We start from the raw sequence: 22771 nt of genomic DNA, 5'->3' as shown, positions 1-22771 counted from the left end.
GAGCAGAGAGAGAGGGAGAGAGAATCCCAAGCAGATTCTGCACTCCATGCCACACTACACACAGGGCTCTATCTCATGACTGTGAGATAGTGACCTGAGCCAAAACCCAGAGTCAGATACCCAATTGAATGATCCACCCAGGCACCCCCTAGAATTTTTACTAAACAGTTTTTTAATACATGAGAATTTTGAGACCACACATAAGAATTTCCAATATATACACATTTATAGAAATATATACCTTTAAAAAACCTCTTCTTGTTTTACAGGTCAGTAAATGAAAGGACAGAGAAGTTAAGTGACTGTCACATTGACAGTTTTATTACCTGACATGCACATGGATATGGCCTTATTTTTTTATTTCTTCAATTGCAGTGTTGGTTTTCTCAGTAAGGAAGTTAAAAGCAGTACTGCTTTCTTTCAGAAGTGAGAGTGTCTGGGTGGCTCTAGTCAGTAGAGCATCCAACTCCATTTCAGCACAGGTCATGATCCTAGGGTCATGGGATTGAGCCCTGCATCAGACTCCACACTGAGCATGGATCCTGCTTAAGATTCTCTCTCTATTCCTCTGCTCCTCTTCCTTGCTTATGCTCTCTCTTAAAAAAAATGGAAAAAAATTGTATCTGAAGGGTTTAATAAGAGAAACCCATTAATGGAAGTTGCTTGAGGTGGCTAAGCAATAGGGAATAGGAATAATATGACGTTTATATTCTCCCCTGAAAAAGCTTGAATCTTTTCTTTATTCTTTGCTTAAACATGAGTAAGAATAGTATTGGGAGGCTCCTGGGTAGCTCAGTCAGTTAAGCGTCCAACTTCGACTCAGGTCATGATCTCACAGTTCATGAGTTAGAGCCCCGTGTTGGGCTCTGTGCTGACGGCTTGAAGCTTGGAGCCAGCTTCACATTCTGTGTCTCCCTCTCTCTCTCTGCCCCTCCCCCACTCACACTCTCTCTCTCAAAAATAAAATAAAACATAAAAAATTAAAAAATAAAGAATAACATTGGAAATATTAATCACAAAAGTAACGTGGCATTCTCACTCAACTCTAACCCTCTTCTGGTGTACCTCTCAAGTTCAAGTTCCTAATCATGCTTTTTAGCGGTATGACAACAAGTGCTTCAAGTGAATACTTAAAGCTAAATTAGATGTAAGTGGTGAGATTTCCAGGCTCTCCTCTCTGAAATGAGTACTTACTTCTCTTCCTCTTATGTCTGAGGAAATGCTACCTGATTTGGGAGCTAGATGGTCCCTTCATAGGGAGCAGTGGGAGGTCTGTAGTTACGAATCCTATAAAATGGGTAAGTGAGGAAGAAGCATTTTTTTATATAGGAAATTTATTGTCAAATTCGTTTCCATACAATACCCAGTGCTCATCCCAACAGGTGCCTTCCTCAATGCCCATCACCAACTTTTCCCTCCCTCCCACCCCCATCAACCCTCAGTTTATTCTCAGTTTTTAAGAGTCTCTTATGCTTTGGCTCTCTCCCACTCTAACCTCTTTTTTTTTTTTTTTTTTCCTTCCCCTCCCTCATGGGTTTCTGTCAAGTTTCTCAGGATCCACATAAGAGTGAAAACATATGGTATCTGTCTTTCTCTCTATGACTTATTACACTTAGCACAACACTCTCCAGTCCCATCCATGTTGCTACAAAAGGCCAGATTTCATTCTTTCTCATTGCCAAGTAGTGTTCCGTTGTATATATAAACCATAACTTCTTTATCCATTCATCAATTGATGGACATTTAGGCTCTTTCCATAATTTGGCTATTGTTGAGAGTGCTGCTGCAGGGGCTCCTGGGTGGCGCAGTCGGTTGAGCGTCCGACTTCAGCCAGGTCACGATCTCACGGTCCGTGAGTTCGAGCCCCGCGTCAGGCTCTGGGCTGACGGCTCAGAGCCTGGAGCCTGTTTCCGATTCTGTGTCTCCCTCTCTCTCTGCACCTCCCCCGTTCATGCTCTGTCTCTCTCTGTCCCAAAAATAAATAAACGTTGAAAAAAAAATTTTTAAAAAAAAGTGCTGCTGTAAACATTGGGGTACAAGTGCCCCTATGCATCAGTACTCCTGTATCCCTTGGGTAAATTCCTAGCAGTGCTATTACTGGGTCATAGGGTACATCTATTTTTAATTTTTTGAGGAAACTCCACACTGGTTTCCAGAGTGGCTGCACCAGTTGGCATTCCCACCGACAGTGCAGGAGGGTTCCCATTTCTCCACATCCTCTCCAGCATCTATAGTCTCCTGATTTGTTCATTTTGGCCACTCTGAACTGGCGTGAGGTGATATCTGAGTGTGGTTTTGATTTGTATTTCCCTGATGAGGAGCGACATTGAGCATCTTTTCATGTGCCTGTTGGCCATCTGGATGTCTTCTTTGGAAAAGTGTCTATTCATGTCTTCTGCCATTTCTTCACTGGATTATTTGTTTTTTGGGTGTGGAGTTTGGTGAGTTCTTTATAGATTTTGGATACTAGCCCTTTGTCCGATAATGTCATTTGCAAATATCTTTTCCCATTCCGATGGTTGCCTTTTAGTTTTGTTGATTGTTTCCTTTTTTTTTTTTTTTTTATCTCTACTGTATGTCAGTACCTTCTTGAATGCTAGATACACAAAAACGACAGAGTCTACCCAATAGCCTTTGAGAGTAAGGCATGCAGATTCATAAACGACTCGTAAGGCGGTAAGTGAAGGAATTACACTGGTAGTAAAGATTACAGATGAATTCATACTTTCTGGGAGATTTTAGAAAACTTCACAGTAGAATGTGTTGCAGACAACTGGGGAGGAAGATAAGAGAGGTGATGGGAAGGAGTCAGTAAAAAAGCCCTAGTCAATTTAATCGTTCTCTCCAGTAAGCTGAAATGCTTTGGTAAATGAAGTGTGTGCACAGAGGAAGGGAGAAAAATTTAAGCTAATGCTTTAGAAAGGATGAAAGTGAACATAACTAAGTGATCAAAATGTGTAGTACAGATTTAATAACTACATAAGAAATAATCTACCTTCAAGTCTCTGGGTAAAAAATCATAAATGACTTAGGATGAACTAATGTAAGAGCACCACATAGTAGGGAAAAAGTAGCCCTCCAAAAGGTTTGGCACAGAAAATAAATGGTCTTGGGAAAAAGGTCCTGCAAATATTTTAGGAAATATTTATGGACTAGGAATATGTATAAAATCATACTGTGTATATTCTGCAAGATGTGACCATACAATGGTGAGTTCTATGAAGACAAGTTGAGCAGTCCATACCTCCAGAAAAACAGTTAAGCCAGTAATACCCCAAGGCATAAGTGGAGGGCAAATGTGGAATTGTGTCCAGGTGTGCCCAAAGCAGCTCAATATGGTCATCCCCCGCTAGTTTTCAAATAGAACGTTAGCTATATTGGGCATATGTTGCCTTTAGATATCTAAACAATGTGTGTTGGAGCAGGAAAGCAAACCAGATAGTGGGACTTCTTTTAAACCAGATTTTATAGTCTTCAATCTATAAGTGTTGCTGCTTTTCCTGTTATGGGGGATTTGTTCTAAAAACCTATTTAAGATAGTGGTGCTGGTTATGGAGCACTGTGAGTGTGCTTAGTACCACTTAATTGTACACTTAAAAATGGTTAAAATGGTAAATTTTATGTATATTTTACCACAATTTACAAAATAGAAAAACTGATATTTACCCTTTAAAAATAGTGTTTTCATTTTGATTCTCTTGAAGCTTGCTTTCACATCTTTCTTTTATTTGCTGTTTAAGAAGCTGTTCTTAATGGTACTACTCATTATATATTAATACTTGTGCACAGTAATAGTTATTTACACTGGGGAAAAACTCAAAGGGAGCGTAACTAACATTACATTTTTCAGAACTGTATCCAGGATTTAAAATGTCTGGTCCCTTTCCTGTGCTCAGAGATATGGCCATGTCACCTTCCTGTGGTTGCCTACTAATTCATTCTCTTATTTTTCAGGTACATGCTAAAGTACATTCATACCTGAAAAATATTCACCAGTCCTTCCCAGTTTAATATTCTGTTGAATCTCATAGTGGAGTCCTATTTGGAGGTGGTTGGGCTCCCTTTCCCATCCCCCACCTCTGACACACACATACTCATGATGTGTCTACTTCTAGAAAAGACAAAAACAGGGCCTTATTGGCTTGAAAGGTACTAGGAGCTTAAAAGAGAAAAAACAACTCATCAGTATAATGAGAAAATTTGGGATCTGAGAGAGAACAGTTGTTTAGTTTCTTTTAAAAGGCAGACATGATGGCAAAAGACAAATTGATCTGTTTTAATTAAGTTAAAGCATTAGACCATTTAAGTGAATGTTCAGTTGTGCCAGGGAGAGTGTTGAATATAATGTGTTACTTAAAACTTTTAGTAACTAAAACTTCTTACCTGTTTACAAGAGGAATGTGATAGCACTGTCAACCAAATTGTTGTGAAATGAATAAAATGCATAAAAGACTTTAAAACCAACTCTCTTTTACTCATTAAAGTCTTGTGGTGCTTCATTAATTTTAATGGTATAATCTGGTTCTGATTGAAGTGCACCGGAATGTAGTTAGTGCCTCATCAGTACTGATGAGTTCCCAGTAATTCAGGCTATGATGGCAAATTACATGTCTCTGTTTACATCTATTCCATGCGTGTTTGCCCATGTCTTCAGCACAGCTTTTACATTCCAGGAGCCCAGTGTCTTCTTTTTGAACCTCACCTATGTTATTTAAAATAGATTTCTATTTTCAGAGATGCTTTTATACAACCGAGTTCTGTACAAATATTTTGTGGAGATGCTAAAACAAAACATTTCTTCCCCATATCTTCAGATTCAATATACAGATAGCGTATATGAGTCCAATGCCTTTTTGAAAAGTAAGGAGTCTGATGTATATGTTAAAAAGCAAATAACAGGATCAGTTCATTGCATTTCCACTGTAGCTCTAAGATTCATAAAAGTAAAATTTTTAATTCAAGTATAATTAGTCTACAGTATTATATTAGCTTCAGGTGTGCAACATGATTCAGTCATCCTATACATTTCTCAGTGCTCATCATAAGTATACTCTTAATCCCATTCACCTATTTCACCTGTTTCCTTCCCTACCCTACCTACTTCCCCTCTGGCAACCACAAGTTCTATATTAAGAAACTGGTTTATTTCTTTTTTTTCTTTAATTCTATATATGAATGAAATCATAGAGCATTTGCCTTTCTGTGACTGATTTCATTTAACATTATACCCTCTAGATCCATCCATGTGGTCAAATAACAAGATTACATTCTTTTTAATGGCTGAGTAATACTCCATTGTATATATATACCACATCTTCTTAAATCCTGCTTTTACAATTCCTTAGTTATAGCTCTCAAACTGATTTACTCATTGTCAAACATAAGTTACTCTCAAAGAAAGGATAGATAATTATGGTGCTACCTCTTTAATCTTTGACCTCTCTTGTGGGCATTTTTACAGCACTAGGATAAGTGACTCAATAAACATAGGGGTCCAAAGCAGGTAATCAAATGGTCTAATGCCATCCCTACCAGAGGAGGAAACAAGAGTTCTGAGACATAAGTAGCAACTGGGAAGGGCTTTCTTGTGATGTAAAAGGCCTATCCACCAGATGTGACGTTCCCTTTTCTAGATTCCATGATAACCATTTGCCTTCTCTTCACATAAGTTTTTTTGTTGTTATTGTTGTTCTTTTGTTTGTTTTTTTTGCAGAAAGGATAAAATATAGTTAATTTGGCTTCTTATTCTGAATCACCTGATTGTAGACTTGGAGTTCTTTGGTTTGGTCTTCCAGATGACTAGTATCCATTATGTGCAGATTTTTCTAGTTTAATTCTCAGATGACGATTTATTTACCCTTTTTTTTCCTGAGGGTGTTGAGCCTCCCTCATATATGCTTTGTATCTCAATTAAATTATAAGCCCATGTATAATTACCTACCTATATTAAATAATTTTGGTTGACCTTTGAATAGCATGGGTTTGAACTGCATGGATCCACTTACATGTGGATTTTTTTAGTAGAATATTATAAATGTATTTTCTCTTTAGGATATTCTGGACTTTTTTTTCTAACTTTATTATAAGAATACAGTATATAGTACATATAACATACAAAATCTGTGTTAATTGCCTATGCTCTCTATAAGGCTTCTGGTCAACAGTAGGCTACTAGTTAAGTTTTAGGGAGTCAAAAGTTATACGTAGATTTTTGACTGTGCAGGGGATCGGCACCCCTAACCCCCACATTGTGTAAGGGTCAACTGTATTTTTAATGTGGAGAGATGGTGATTACTTCATTTCTACCTTGATTATTGAATTAAATACAATAGATAGTCCATAATTTATACCAAAGTTTTATTCTATTATAATTAACAACAGCTACATATCTCTTCACATTAAAAAGTTAGACTTGATTCCATTTTAAATTTTAAAAAGTAGTTACAAAGTTTTTTTGACATTCAGAAATGATTAAGAAATTTATTTCTGGGTACAAGCAAGTGAGAAGTGGTCACGTTTGTGGAAGGGATAATCAGTCGTGACAGGAGAAGGAGGTACAGAGCTGCTTTTATACAAAGGGACAGGGAGAAATAGGTGTGGAATTCAGATGTCCACTTGGAGGTACTTGGAGTACCTCCTGGTACTCCCTTGTATTGTTGTAACATTGTAAAACAAGACCGATGCAAAAAGGGTGCAATTGCCAAGGCCTCAGGATTGAAGGTTTTGCTTACACAGAAGAAAAGGCCCTAACGTCAGCCAAGGTGATAGTTGAAAATGAGGAAAATTTAGAATGGATAATGGATGCAGCTGAAGAGAAATACCAGTTGCAACAAGGGGGATTTAGTTCATACCACTAACCTGTCTTCTAAGATCTTCTGTAGGAAGTGAGATTCCTGGAAGCCACAGAGGAGCTTCTTCTAGAAGTAAGTGTATATGATACAAAGAGTAGATGGTAGTGGCCGTGAAAATGTATTACTGAGATCTTCTCTTGCAGGGGGCATAACTGACTGACAGCTCCAGGTACAGCCCCTCTGGATCAACCATAATGTTCGTACTGAGGCCAGTGTTCTCATGGTCTGCTTGCAGCCCATAAATGAGCAAGGCCCATTCTTGTCTTAGGAGATGCATGACTCTTCTAACAGGTGTGAAGACCCCCATTGGCCTGCATGAAACTTTCCTGGACCTGTGTTGTAGTCTGGGACTTCCTTTTTTCTCTCTGTCTAGTGTCATGATTCAAACACATCTGCTTGTCGTGCTCCTTCCTACAAATAGCACTTTCATGTTGAATCCTGCCATGGCATCTGCTTTCCCTGCAGATCCATACACAGTTGAGGTTTAAGTCCTTTGAATTCTTCCTGATAATTGGTCAGCTTGTCCTATGGAATACTGAGAAAGGAATGTTGGTATTTGTTTATTTCCTCTTTAAGTTTTGTCAGTTTGGGCTTCATGTATTTTGAAACTTACTAAATGGATACATATTTAGAATTTTTAAGTTTTCTTAGTGGATTTACACGTGTATAATTATAAAATGTCCTGCCTGTATCTTTTTACGACTTAAAACAAGGACCATTTTATTATCTTTTATGATTATTTGGGTTGCCTGGGCCTAGCTGAATGGTTTTTTTTATGTTTTGGAGATTTATCAGTTTTTTCGCATGCATCCGTAGTTTTTTGTTGTTATTTTCACTGAGTAGGATTCAGACTATTATTAAAATCAGCATTTTTAGGGGGTGCCTGGGTGGCTCAATCAGTTAAGTGACCAACTTTAGCTCAGGTCATGATCTCATGTTTGTGGGTTTGAGCCCCGTGTTGGGCTCTGTGCTGACAGCTCAGAGCCTGAAGCCTGCTTCAGATTCTGTTTCCTTTTTTCAGTCCCTTCCCTGCTCGCTTGCTCTCTCTCTCTCTCTCTCTCTCTCTTAAAAATAAACATTTTTAAAAAATCAGCATTTTTGCATTTTCCAGTGTCTTCAGGATATCAGTCTCCTGACTTACTATGTTTTTAAATTTTTAATTCCAGAAGAGTTAGTATATAGTGTTACATTCATTTCAGGTATACAATACAGTATACAATTTTATACATTACTCAGTATAGAACAATTCTATACATTACTCAGTGCTCATCAAGATAAGTGTACTTTTAATCCCCTTGATGTATTTCACTCATCCCCCTCACTCACCTCCCCTCTCATAACCGTCAGTTTGTTCTCTGTAGTTAAGTCTGTGTTTTGTTTTGTTTTGTTTTCTTTGTTTTGTTTCTTAAATTGTACATAAGAGTGAAATCATGTAGGATTTATCTTTCTCTGATTTCACTTAGCATTATGCTCTCTAGATCCATCTATTTTGTTGCAAATGGCAAGCTTTCATTCTTTTTTATGTCTGAGTAATGTAGTATTTATATATCACGTCTTCTTTATCCATTCCTCTAGCAGTGGACGCTTGGGCTGCTTCCATAATTTGGCTATTGTAAATAATGCTGCAGTAAACAGAGAGGTGCATATGTCTTTTCAAATTAGTGTTTTTGTGTTCTTCAGATAAATATTCAGTAGTGAATTTACTGGATCATATGGTAATTCTATTTTTAATTTTTTTTTTTTAATTTTTTTTTCAACGTTTATTCATTTTTGCGACAGAGAGAGACAGAGCATGAACGGGGGAGGGGCAGAGAGAGAGGGAGACACAGAATCGGAAACAGGCTCCAGGCTCTGAGCCATCAGCCCAGAGCCCAACGCGGGGCTCAAACTCACGGACCGCGAGATGGTGACCTGGCTGAAGTCGGACACTTAACCGACTGCGCCACCCAGGCGCCCCTATTTTTAATTTTTTGAGGAGCCTCCATTCTGTATTCCACAGTGGATACACCAGTTTGCATTCCCACCAGCAGTGCAACAGGGTTTCTTTTTCTTCACACCCTTACTACAGTTGTTTTTTGTGTTTTTTATGTTAGCCATTCTCAGAGGTGAGAGGTGCTACCTCATTGTGGTTTTGATTTATATTCCCTGATGATGAGGAATGATGAGCATCTTTTCATGTGTCTGTTGACCATCTTTATATCTACTTTGGAGAAATGTCTGTTCAAATGCCTATTTTTTTCAATTGGATTATTTGTATTTTTGTGTTGCATTGTATTAAGTTCTTTATAGATTTTGAGTGCTAAACCTTTAGCAGATACATTATTGGCAAATATCTTCTCCCATTTGGTTGTTCATCTTTTAGTTTTGCTGATTCTTTCCTTTTCTGTGCAGAAACTTCTTATTTGATGTGGTCCCAGTAGTTTATTTTTGCTTTTGTTTCCTTTGCCTCAGAAGTGATGCCTAAAAAATGTTGCTATAGCCAATGTCAGAGAAACTGCCTGTGCTCTCTTCTAGGATTTTTATGGCTTCTGGTCTCACATTTATATCCTAAATTCATTTGGGGCTTATTTTTGTGTATAGTGTAAGTGGTCCAGTTTCATTCTTTTGCATGTAGCTGTCCAGTTTTCCCAACACCATTTGTTGAAGAGACTTTTTCCCAGTGCGTACTCTTGACTCCTTAGTCAAAGAATAATCGACCTTATAATTGTGAGTTTATTTCTGGGCTCTGTGTTCTATGCTATTGATCTGTGTGTCTGTTTTTGTGCCAGTACCATGCTATTTTGATTACTGCAGCTTTATAGTTTATCTTGAAATCTGAGTTTGTAATGCCTCCAGTTTTATTATTCTTTTTCAAGATTGCTTTGGCCATTTGGGGTTTTTTTGTGGTTCCATACAAATTTTAGGATTATACCAGCTCTGTGAAAAATGCTGTTGGTATTTTGATAAGGATTGAATGAAATCTGTAGATTGCTTTGGATAGTATAGATACTTTAGCATTATTCTTCCGATCCATGAGTATAGACTATCTTTCTATTTGTGTCATCTTCAATTTCTTTCATCAGTGACTTAAGAGTTTTCAGAGTATAGGTTTTTGACCTCCTTGGTTAAGTTGATTCCTAGGTATTTTATTATTGGGGGAGGGACAATTGTAAATGGGATTGTTTTCTTAATTTCTCTTTCGGCTGTGTCATTATTAGGATATAGAAATGCAGTGGATTTCTGTATTTTGATTTTGTATCCTGTAACCTTATTGAATTCATAGTAGTTTTTTCATGGAGTAATTAGTTTTCTATGTATAGTATCATGTCATCTGTGAATAGTGACAGTTTGACTTCTTCCCTTCTAATTGGATGTTTTATTTCTTTTCCTTGACTGATTGCTGTGGCTAGGATTTCCAGTACTTTTTAAATAAAAGTAGTGAGAGTGGACATCTGGTCTTGTTCCTGATCATAAGGGGAAAACTCTGAGTTTCAAAAGGGATGAAAGACCTAAATGTGAGATGTGAAACCATAAAAATCCTAGAGGAGAATACAGGCAATAAAGTCTGATGTTGGCTGTAGCAACTTCCTACTAGATACATCTCTGGAGGCAAGGGAACAAAAGCAAAAATGAACTATTGGCACTTAAGATAAAAAACTTAAAAGGCAATCTTTGGAATGGGAGAAGATACTTGCAAATTACCTATCTGATAAAGAGATAGTATCCAGAATGTACAAAAACTTATAAAATTCAACACCCCAAAAACAATCCAGTTAAAAAAAGGACAGAAGGCGTGAATAGACATTCCTCCAAATACGACATACAGATGGCTAATGGATAAATGAAAAGATGCTCAGCATCACTCACCATCAGGGAAATGTGAATCAAACGTACAATGAGATATCCCCTCATACCTGTCAGAATGGCTAAAATTAACAGCTCAGGAAGTAACATGTTGATGAGGATGCAGAGAAAGGGGAACCCTTTTACACTGTTGGTGGGAATGCAAACTAGTAAAGTCACTCTGGAAAACAGTATGGAGGTTCCTCACAAAGTTAAAAGAACTATCCTATGATCTAGCAATTGCCCTACTAGGTATTTACCCAAAGGATACAAAAATACTGATTTGAAGTGATATATGCACCCCAATGTTGATAGCAGCATTATCAATAATAGTCAAACTATGGACAAAGCCCAAGTGTCCATCAGCTGATGAATGGATAAAGAAGTTGAGGCATATTGGCGCACCTGGGTAGCTCAGTTGGTTAAGCATCTTACTCTTGGTTTTGGCTCAGGTCATGATCTTATGGTTCATGAGCTCAAGCTCAATATCAGGCTCCATGCTGGCAGTGCAAAGCCTGCTTGTGATTCTCTTTGCTCCTCTCTCTAACCCCTCCCCCACTTGCTTTCTCCATCTTTCTCAAACTTAAAGTTGTTATATGTATACTGTATATATATGTATACATACATATGTAATATTGTATGAAGTATTACTCAGCCATCAAAAGAATGAAATATTGACGTTTGCAAAGATGTGGATGGAGCTAGAGAATATCATACTAAGCAAAATAGGTCATTCAAAAACAAATACCATAAGATTTCAGTCACATGTGGAATTTAAGATATAAAACAGATGAACATGCAGGGGAAAAAGGCAAACCATAAAACAGACTCTTAACTATAGAGAATAAACTGAGGATTGCTGGAGGAGAGGTGGGCAGGGGGGTGGGTTAAATGGGTGGTAGGTATTTAAGGAGGGCACTTGTGATGAGTACTGGATGTTGTAAGTAAGTGATGGATCACTAAATTCTACACCTGAAACTAATATTGCAGTGTATGTTAACTAAATGGAATTTAAATAAAAACCTGAAAAAGAAAAAAAAGTATGGAAAAAATTTGCCCTCAGTCATATAGTCAATTAGTGGCAGAGCCTGAATTTAAAGCAAATCTTTTGACCTCAAAACAATGTCTTGTGGCTGCCTCCAGAACATGTTCTTGGGTGACTTTTGGCCTGAGAGAGAATAACCAATTCCCTTTGAGCCAACATAGTTATGATGATGCGGCAGCACAGAAGTCAAGGAGAAGGACAACATTTCTCTTCCCCATGGAAGAGGGCCGGAATGATTTCTCAGCTGCCAAAGCTTATTCTTTCTGCATTCTGCTTCAGATACAAAGATCGTTTCAAATTAAAAAGGTCCTGTGATTCAGAACAATATTCTGTGCACATCATTGCTTCATGAATGTTGATTGAACTAGACCTTAGGAAATGGGAACTACTGGCATGCTATGACTACTTTGGCTGAAATATGACATTCAACTAGAATTTTAATAGTTACAAGTCTCTTTATCTCTTTCAAGAGACTCATATAAAACATCTTTTATTTGCACTATAATTTTGCCAATGTGCTTGTTTTGTGTGCCAGAAGTATAACTTAGCACAACTTCTGCAAACAGGATTATATCTATCAAATATTTGGCAATGCTTGAGGAGAAAGAATGTTCTCCTCTCTAATTAAGATGCTGTTACATGATCTGAAAATTGTCTGAGGAGCAGTCAGGGAAGGATATTTAATGAATATGGAGATTTCAACAAAAATTGAGATGCCAGATTGAGCATTAGGAATTCATTGTAGACATGGTTATTAAATGCATGTCTTTAGATATGAATATCTTGTTCTTAAAAAGGAAAGTTACAGATGAATAATTCCTGGAAATACGATAAAGGTCAAATAGCCTTATAAATCAAGAATTTCAAATGTAGGTAAGATAATTAAAGTCTGTGGGCAAACTAATATTCAATGCAAATGTGGTTTTGATATTGATGAGTAGAATTAGTGGCAAAGGTGACAAATGAATTCAGTAAAAATACAACAAAAAGGAAGAGATACTCACCATACATTCTGTGCTGTTAATTCTTCCTGTTAATTATGCTGTTGAAGATGATGTAATACAGATTTCAGAAATTTGTTTTTTTTCCCCCTGTGACTATGTTTCCATTACTGTACTTTTCATGTTATTGTTTTTTTTTTTTTAATTTTATAACAGGAAGTTTGTAAGTCTTAATCCACATCACTTATTTCAGTGATTCCACACTCACATTCTGACCTCTCCTCTGGCAAACAATAGTTTCTTTTCTGTATTTATGGATCTGTTAGTTTTTTATTCTTTTGTGTTTGTCATTCCACATATAAGTGAAATCATGTGGTATTTGCTTGTTCTCTAACTTACTTCACTTAGCAAAATACTCTCTAGGTGCATCCATGCTGTTGCAAAGGGCAAGATCTCATTCTTTTTTATGGTTGAATAATATTCTTTTGTATGCATAGATGAGCTCTTCTTAATCTGTTCAACTTCTCAGTGGACACTTACACTGTTGCTACATCATGTCTCTTGTAAATATCGCTGCAGTAAACATAGGGGTGAATATATCTTTTCAAATTTGTGTTTTTGTTTTCTTTGGGTAAATAGCCAGTAGTGGAATTCTTAGATTTTATGGTGTTTACATTTTTAATGTTTTCAGGAACCTCCATAGTTTTCCACAGTGGCTCTACCCATTTACATTGCTACCAACAGTGCACAAGGGCTCTTTTCTTCCACATCCTCACCAACACTTGTCATTTCTTGTCTTTGTGATTCTGGTCATTATGACAGGTATGAGGTGCTATCTCATTATGATTTTGGTTTGCATTTCCTTGATAGTGATGTGGAGCATATTTTCATGTATCTGGCCATTTGTATGTCTTCTTGGGGCAAAATATCTATTCAGGTGCTCTGCCCATCTTTTCATGTGATGATTTGTTGTTTCTTTAATTGTGTGAGTATTTTGCTATTTTGGAAATGAACCCCTTATTGGAAATACCACTTGTACATATTCTCTCCCATTTGGTAGGTTGTCTTTTTGTTCTATTGGTGGTTTCCTTTACTGTGTAAAAGCTTGTTGTTTTGTGGTGGTCCCAATGGCTTATGACTGCTTTTGTTTTACTTGCCTGAGGAGACCTATCCATAGATCTACTGCTGAGGCCAATGTCCAAGGATTTACTGCCTAGATTTTCTCTTAGGAGTTTTAAGGTTCCATGCCTCACATTTGGGTCTTTAATCCATCTTGAGTTTATTTTTACATATGGCATAATAAAGTGGTACAGTTTCATTCTTTTGCATCTAGCAGTCCAATTTTCCCAGCACTATTTATTGACTGTCTTTCCCCCATTATATAGTCTTGTCTCCTTTGCCTGTACATTTACTGATCACAGGATCATGGATTCATTTCTGAGCATTCTGTCTTGTTCCATGGACCTATGTGTCTCTTTTTCTGCTGGCATCATATTGTTATGATGACTATAGCCTTGCAGTACATCTTGAAATCTGCAACTGTGATACCTCCAGCTTTGTTTTTCTCTCTCACAGCTGCCTTGGATGTTCAAGGTCTTTGTTGGCTTCGTGGAAATTTGGAGATTATTCATTCTAGTTTGGTGGAAAATACTAGTAGTGTTTTGATAGGTATTACATTGAATCTGTAGGTTGTTTGAGCAGCCCAGACATTCCAATGATATTCATTCTTCCAATTCATGAGCATGTTATATCTTTGCATTTGTGTAATCTTCAAATTTCTTTGATTAGTATCTTCCAGTTCTCAGAGTATAGATCTTTCACCTCCTTGGTTAAATTTATTCCCGTGTGTGTTCTTTTTGGGTGCAATTGTAAAAGGGATCGTTCTTAATTTCTCTCTCTGCTATTTCATTATTGGTGTGTAGAAATGCAACTGATTTCTGTATATTAATTTTGTATTCTGCAACTTTACTGATTTCACATATTCTGATACTTTCTTCCTGTTTTTTTTTTTTTTTTTTTTGATGGGAACTTTTGGGTTTTGTATGTATAGTATCATATCATCTGCAAGTAGTGACAGTTTTACCTGTTCATTACCACTTTAGATGCCTTTTATTTCTTTCCTTGTCTGACTGCTGTGGCTAGGACGTCCAGTACTATGGTGAATAAAAGTAGTGAGAGTGGACATGCTCATCGTGTTCCTAATCTTAGAGGAAAAACTTTCCATTTTTCACCTATTAAGTAGTATGCAGTTAGCTGTGAGTTGTTCATATAAGGCCTTTATTATATTGATGTCTGTTTCTCCTGAACCTACTCTGGTGAGAATTTGTATCATGAATGGGTAGTATATTTTGTCAGATGCTTCTTCCACATCTATTGAGATGATTATATGGTTTTTATCCTTCCTCTTATTAATGTGGTATATCTCATTGATTTGTGGATATTGAATCACTGTGCATCCCAGAAATAAATCCCACTTGATCACGATGAATGATCCTTTTCATGTATTGTTGAAATTAATTTGCTCATGTTTGTCCAGGGAGTTTTGCCTGTATTCATCATGGATGTTGGCCTGTGGTTTTTCTATCTTCTTTGTGTCTTTGGTGTTGGTATCAGGCTAATGCTGATGTTGTGGAATGAATTTCACTTTTCCTTCCTCTTTGGGTTTTGGGAATAGTTTGAGAAGAATAGGTATTAACTCTTCTGTAAATGTTGTGGTGTAGGTTTAGATCACAAGGGTTGCTTCCTTTTTGTATCAGTATCCCTATATTTTTATGCCAGTGCTTGCTTTTCAGCTCTTATTCCAAAAAAAAAAAAAAAAAAAAAGAAAAGGAATAATGCTGGCATATGCCCCTGTTGTTGGGTCTCTTCAACTCCTGTATGCTTATGTTTCTCTTTAGCTATATGTATTTGCCTTCATCTACCTATTTTCATTAAGTCCTTTCAGAAGAGGGATGTTGATGTCTGTTGGTTTGCCCAAAGGACGGTTTAAGGGATATTCAGAGATCAGTTATCATAATAATACAATATTGGATCTTAAGTTATTATGCCTTCTTCTACAAACCCCTTACATTGTACATGCAATGTGATGAGCACTTCTAAATGCACTTCCCAATGATCACTGTTCTGCTCCCAGCAGCCCTATGAGGTGTTCATGATCATTGTGCTCATTTTATACAAAGGAAACTGAGGAACGCAGAAACTAAATCATTTGATGTCATATGGTGGGAAAGTTGGGACTTAGGCCTAGTCAGTCTGGCTATAGAGTCAACATGCTTGGCCAGGATACCTGTGTTCTCTACCCTTTATCTTTCTGCCCCTAGAATGCTCATTACTACGTGAAGTTCTGATCTCTTATCTGTCGACAGGCCTTGGTTGGCAGAACAGCCCTCTACCCCATCCCATTCAGGGTACTTAACATAATATCCTCAATTATATTGGGTCCAGTTTCCTTGTCTAAATTTTTACCACATACCAATTTGCCATTCATAAATTAATGTGGTGCTTGTAAGCACTAGCATGAGCACATTGTTTTTTTACTCTAGCATCTGCAGTGTCACCTACAGAATGTAGAATTTGATCTCATTCCTGTCATTGAAGTTAACAATTTTTAATGTTGTGGTACAATTTCTTAACTTGCTACCGAGTTCTCAACTCTTCTGTCATGCCACTTCATGTTTCTGACATCACTTCATGAATGTAAAAGCATAACAAGATTTGAAATGAGGCCATTCAGGCTTAGGGAATAATCCTCGATTTGGATTTGGTGACCTCAATCTTCCCTAATATTTTTACCCTTCTTCCACCTCAGGACCAACCAAAGGAAGCCATATATGCTTTTCAAACCAGTTCTGTTGGATACCCCATTTCCATGTATTCAGCCTTCAGTTTCTCCAGTGCCTACAACCCCAATCAGGGTATATCTGAAACTTTCCCATATTTGTCACCAGAATGCTTTTATATGCTTATCTTGAATTTGTCAGCAACTTAGTGATCGTGGCTGACTCCTTTTCTGTAGCCATCCCTAAGTAACCTCTGTTTGTCTTTATTTGTGTAGTTATAATTATTTCCACACTCTCAAGAAAATGAATTTCTTCTTGTTCTAGTTGCCAGAAACATGATTGGGAAATGAGGAATTAATCTACCAATGTTGTCCATAAAGTTTTGTTACAGTGCTGATATTGTAGCATCTAGATGAATGGAGGGTTTTTAGCTTGGTGTGTAAGTGGTCTTAGAAATATGTTTTATCAGTGCCTTAAAACACTTTTGCCTGCTGCTACTTGTAATTTCATGCATTTGCCTTTCTTAGGAGTTTAAAAAATCCGGGAAACTAAACATATTAAGGAGAGTTTTATTGTAAAGATAGGACATACAGTGTTACATTTTTGCAAGTCTATAAAAACTCTCAGAGTAAAATACCTTCATGTCTGTCATACCAGCAGACAGATTATTTACAGTTTGGAAAAGAGAAAGTTCACTTTCTGCCAAACTGAGGCAGAGGCGGTGGGACCTTAATATCTTGGCCTCTCTCCAACTTCTTTTCACAATCCACCAGATAGTTGACTCCATCGATGACTATCTGAACAAGCTCAACCTTTGATAGTGAAAAAGACAAATGATTAATTTGCATAGAAGACACATGCAAGGCATTAATTAATAAGAACAATACTGGGACAAATAAAAAGTGCCATGTTAGATGGACTTGAGAGAAATAATCAGAAAGAAGAAATTGTTACTAAGTGTTGTAGAGGAGGGATATCTGATGGTCATTGCCAGAGATGAAGAGCAGAGATATTACAGGGCTACTCAGTCTTTTTTTTAAATATTATTTCAAAGATGGAGTTACTACATTTGAGAACTCTTTAAATATATGAAAACCATTAATGTGCCTCTCAAACCCTTTTTTCCCCCCATCATCTCTGCTATGAGTTTATCTAAAAGTAAAATTACACTGACACCTTGTTTTGTTCTTTGACCTGGATCTCTCTTAACACCTGCTGCTAAGCTGAGCACTCAGTAATCTGTAGTTCAGATATTATTTACACAGTGGATAGCTCTCTGAAAAATTGTTTAAAATCAAATGTTTGGCAATTAAATCATGTTTTCACTGTATCAAGTAAGTTTGCTTTTTTTGAAAAATTTTTTTCAATGTTTATTTTTGAGAGAGACAGAGACAGAATGCGAGTGGATTAGGGGCAGAGAGAGAGGGAGACACAGAATCTGAAGCAGGCTCCAGGCTCCAAGTTGTCAGCACAGAACCCTACACGGAGCTTGAACTCATGAGCTGTGAGATCATGACCTGAACCGAAGTCAGACACTCAACTGACTGAGCCACCCAGGTGCCCCAAGATAAATTTGCTTCTTAAAGGAAAGTTTGTAAGTTATATTATGATAAACTTTTAAAAATTCCTGTTTTTTATAAATTTTTGTTTTGAGAGAGAGAGAGTGTGTGTGTGTGTGAGAGCAGGGGAAGGGCAGAGAGAGAGGGAGACAGAGGACTGGAAGCAGGCTCTGTGCTGACAGCAGCAAGTCCTATGTGGGGCTCAAACTCGCAAATGGTAAGATCATGACCTGAACTGAAGTTGGATCCTTAACCGACTAATCAATCGGTGCCCACCCCCCACTTTTTATAATTCCTGCTTTAAAACAAAGTTAGAACTTTGATTCCCAAATACTAGTTTTTATTAAATTCGAGCACATCTACCTACGAATTTCTTTTTCCTGTGATCCTCTACATAATCAATTGTACTGTTCCTAAAGAAATGCAAATTCTGGGGCGCCTGGGTGGCTCAGTTGGTTGAGCCTTCGACTTCGGCTCAGGTCATGATCTCACGGTCCGTGAATTCAAGCCCTGTGTCGGGCTCTGTGCTGACAGCTCGGAACCTGGAGCCTGCCTCTGCTTCTGTGTCTCCCTCTCTCTCTGCCCCTCCCCCATTCACGCTCTGTCTCTGTCTCAAAAATAAACATTAAAAAAATTTTTTTTTCAAGAAATGCAAACTCTGATAGTATGCAATTACTTAATTCCAGACAGCATTAAAATGCTTGATAAGAACTCAAGAATGAACAGCAAGGATGGAAGGGATTATTGTTACAGCTGAACATACCTTAGGTAGGATTGACTGTAGTCCCTTCCCCACACCTTTTCATGCATAAGGAAACTGAACCCCAAAAGAGGATTCAGTCAGAAAACTAGTCATTGAAACACATATTTTTTTTACTTATCTCATTGACCTATCTTGGTGTTTTTGAGGGTTTGTAATGAGATGATTCTCTCGTTGACTGCCACGAGGACTCCATCTTGATACAAATCTTCTTTGGTCTTAAGGTCCCTTCATCTTTAACCTAGGAATTCTTTTCTTAAAATTATATCCTAACTAATAATCAGAGTTGTGATTAGAGTTATGTATAGATATGGTTATAGAATTATGTATAGATATGGTCAAATATCAAAAAATCAGATTAAAAAGATAATGGAGTGTCTTTACTGTCACTAAAAATGTTTTTAAATACTTATTATAAGAAAATGCTCATGATGGAACAGTTATAGTAACAAATATATGACTAAATTTTGTTATTTAAAAGAGGTGTTTGAATAATTGCAAAAAAAAAAAAAAAAATAGAAGGTATGCTTTGTGCTTGGAGAGCCCCAGGGCAGCCCCAACACAGAGTGCCTTGGGAACCCCAGCCCATCCCAGCCACAGCTGCAGCCATCCAGTCACCAGGCACACACACAGTCTACATATGGGAAAACTATACGTAAGACCATTCTTTCAAATTTAGAAGTAGCTGTTCCACCCAATTCAGAGAAATAAAAAGTCAAAAAAATTGGGAGACAGAAGAATATACTCCAAACAAAAGTACAAGATAAAACCTCAGAAAACTGAACTAAATGAAACAGATAACCAATCAACCTGATCAAGAGTTCAAAATAATGATCATAAAGATGCTCACTAGACTGGAGAGGAGAGTAGGTGAACTCAACTTCAAGAAAGAGAAAATCTAAAGAAGAACCAGAATTGAAGAATGCAATAAATAAAAAATATATTAGGTGGAATCAACAGATTAGAGGATACAGAAGAACAGGTAAGCAGTCTGGAAGACAGGGTACTAGCACCAGAGCTGAACAGCAAAAAGAAAAAAGAATTTTAAAAAATAAGGATAGGTTAAAGGATCTCTTGAACATTATCAAGCAAACAAACATTTGCATTATAGTGGTTCCAGAAGGATGAGAGAAAGAAAAAGGTGCAGAAAATTTTTAAGAAATAATAGCTGAAAACTTTCTTGGGGAATGAAACAGCCATCCAGGTTCAGAAACCATAGTTCCCATTAAGATGAACCATAGATAGTTTCCATTAAGATGGACGTCCATACCACAACCATGATGCATAACCAGAGATACAACCTGTTATGTATAAGGGAAACCCCATAAGGCTATCAACCGATTTTTCAGCAGAAACTCTGCAGGCCAAAAGAGTATGGCATTAATATATTCAAAGTATGACAGGAAAAAATCTCCAACAAGAAATACTTCATCCAGCAAGGTTATCATTCAGATTTGAAGAGAGAGTGTTTTCCAAACAAAAGTTAAAGGAGTTCATCACCACTAAACTGGCCTTACAAGAAATGTTCAAAGGATTTCTTAAAGGGTAAAAGGCCATAATTACAAGAAAATTAGGAAGGAAAAAATGTCATGAATTAAAGCAAACATGGATAAATGCAGTAGAGCAGTCACTTGTAAAGCAGGTATGAAAGTTTTATGACAAAAGTAACAAAATCAATTATATATTTAAAAAACTAAGGGGATACACAAAATAAAATGTTTTATGTCTATGTTACATTAACACGAAGGGGGCAGTATAAATCAAGTTCTTTTAGAATGTGTTCAAACTTCTGTGGCCATCAATTTAATAATCTCCTATGTACTTAGAATGTTACATAGGAACTTCATGGTAACCACAAACCAGAAACCTGTCAGAGATAGATGAACACACACACACACACACAAGAAAGTCATCAATCTTGAGGAAAGAGCAAGAGAAGAAGAAAGGAACAGGTAATAACTACCAAACTACCAGAAAATAGTTGACAAAATGGCAGTAAGTACATATCTATCAATAATTACTTTGATTGGAGCATTTATACCACTTAAAGGACAGTAGGTGGTGGAATGGATAAAAAACAAGACTCCCTTCAGACCTAAAGACACATACAAAATAAAAGTGAAAGGGCAAAAAAAAAAAAGACATTCCATATAAATGGAATTCAAAAAAAAAAAAAAAACAAAAAACAAAACAAAACAACAACCAGGCAGTGATACTTCCATCAGATAAAACAGACTTTGAAACAAAGACTAAGCAAGAGACAAAGGACATTATGTAATGTTCTAAGGACCAGTCCAACAGGATATACCAACTGTAAATATTTGTGCACCAAACATCACCATTCCTAAATAAAGTGAGTATTAGCAGACATAAATGTAGACATTGATGATAATGCAATAATAAGGGACTTTAACACCCCACTCAAATCCATGGACAGATCATCCAGGCATAAAATCAATAAGGAAATAGTGGCTTTGAACAATATATCAGACCAGATGGACCCATTCCATCCAAAACCAGAATACACATTCTTTTCAAGTGCACATAGAACATTCTCCAGGATAGATAACAAGTTAGGCCACGAAACAGTCTCTGTAAATATAAAAAGACTGAAATCCTATCAAGCACCTCTTCAAACCACAACAGTATGAAACTAGAAATCAGTTACAAGAAAACTAGAAAAAACACAAGTGCAGGTCAAACAACATGCTATTAAACAACCAATGTTCCTCAACAAAGAAATTGAGGAAATTAAAAAATATATGAATACAAGTGAAAATGAAAACTCTGGGTCAAAAATCTCAGACTGCTTTCACTGTGTCCCAAAGAGGGAAGTTTATAGCAATACAAATCTAACTTCAAGTAATATAAAAAATATCAAGTAAATGACCTAACCTTATATGTAAGGGAAGAACAACAAACAAAACCCAAAGTGAGTAGAAGGAAGAAAATCGTAAAAACCAGAGCAGGAAAAAGAGACTTAAAAACAAGAAAAAAAAATTTAAAAAGCAATGAAACCAAGAACTACCTCCTTAAAGATTTAAAAATTGATAAATCATAAGCCAGAATCATCAAAGAAAAATAGAGAATCCAAATAAAATCAGAAATCAAAAAGAAGTAACCGTTGACACCATAGAAATACAAAGGATTTTATGAGACTACTATGAAAAATTATATGCCAACAAATTGGATTACTTTGAAGAAGTAGATAAATTCCTAAAAACATATAATCTTCCAAAAGTGAACCATGAAGAAATAAAAAATTTGAACAGACTAATTACTAGTAACAAAGTTGAGCAGGTAACCAAAAACTGTCAAAATTCCTGGACCAGATGGGTTCACAGGCAAACTCTACCAAACATTTAAAGAAGAGTCTATACCAAAAAACAGAAGAGGAAGAAAACCATCACAATACATTCTATGAGGCCAGCATTACCCTTACACCAAAACCAGATGAAATCACTACAAGAAACCTACAGGCCAGTATCACTAATGAACATAGATGCAAAGATACTCAACAAAATACTAGCAAACCACATTCAACAGTACATTCAAAAGACGATTCACCATGATCAAGTGGATTTATTCTAGGGATGCAAGATTGGATAAATATCCATAAATCAACCTGATATATAACACATTATAATGGTATATAACACATTAATAAAATGAGGATAAACACCCTAAGCAAACCAAAGCATCTAACAAAATACCATATCCATTCACAATAAAAACTCACCAAAGTGAGTTCAGGGAGAACAGACCTCAACATAATAAAGGCCCTATATGACAAACCCACAGAAAAACATCATCTTCATACTCAGTGGTAAAAAAACAGTTCTTCCTCAAAGATCAGGAAAAAGACAAGGATGCCTACTTGAAGTACTTTTATTTAACATAATACTGTACTGCACCTAGTCACAGAAATCAGACAAGAAAAAAAAAATCCAAATTGGTAAGGAAGAAGTAAAGCTGGCACTACTCGCTTGCAGATGGCATAGTACTGTACACAGG

The 22771-nt window shown here is 36.8% G+C and overlaps 1 protein-coding gene and 1 long non-coding RNA gene across 2 annotated transcripts in view; one reads left to right on the top strand and one right to left on the bottom strand.

Moving 5' to 3' along the window:
• The window catches only part of LOC123607698, a 44511-nt gene that overhangs the window by 13591 nt on the left and 8149 nt on the right, over positions 1–22771 (top strand). The window lies entirely within an intron of this gene.
• The window catches only part of CKMT2 (creatine kinase, mitochondrial 2), a 36934-nt gene continuing 31154 nt past the window's right edge, over positions 16992–22771 (bottom strand). The window contains exon 10 of the mRNA XM_045497099.1: positions 16992–17250. Coding sequence (XP_045353055.1) covers positions 17131–17250 — 120 coding nt within the window. The 3' untranslated portion in view covers positions 16992–17130. The remainder of the gene's footprint in view (positions 17251–22771) is intronic.

This window comes from Leopardus geoffroyi, chromosome A1, assembly GCF_018350155.1.
Source record: "Leopardus geoffroyi isolate Oge1 chromosome A1, O.geoffroyi_Oge1_pat1.0, whole genome shotgun sequence".
In the NCBI taxonomy this organism is placed as follows: domain Eukaryota; kingdom Metazoa; phylum Chordata; class Mammalia; order Carnivora; family Felidae; genus Leopardus; species Leopardus geoffroyi.
This window is presented reverse-complemented; position numbering and strand designations above follow the sequence as displayed.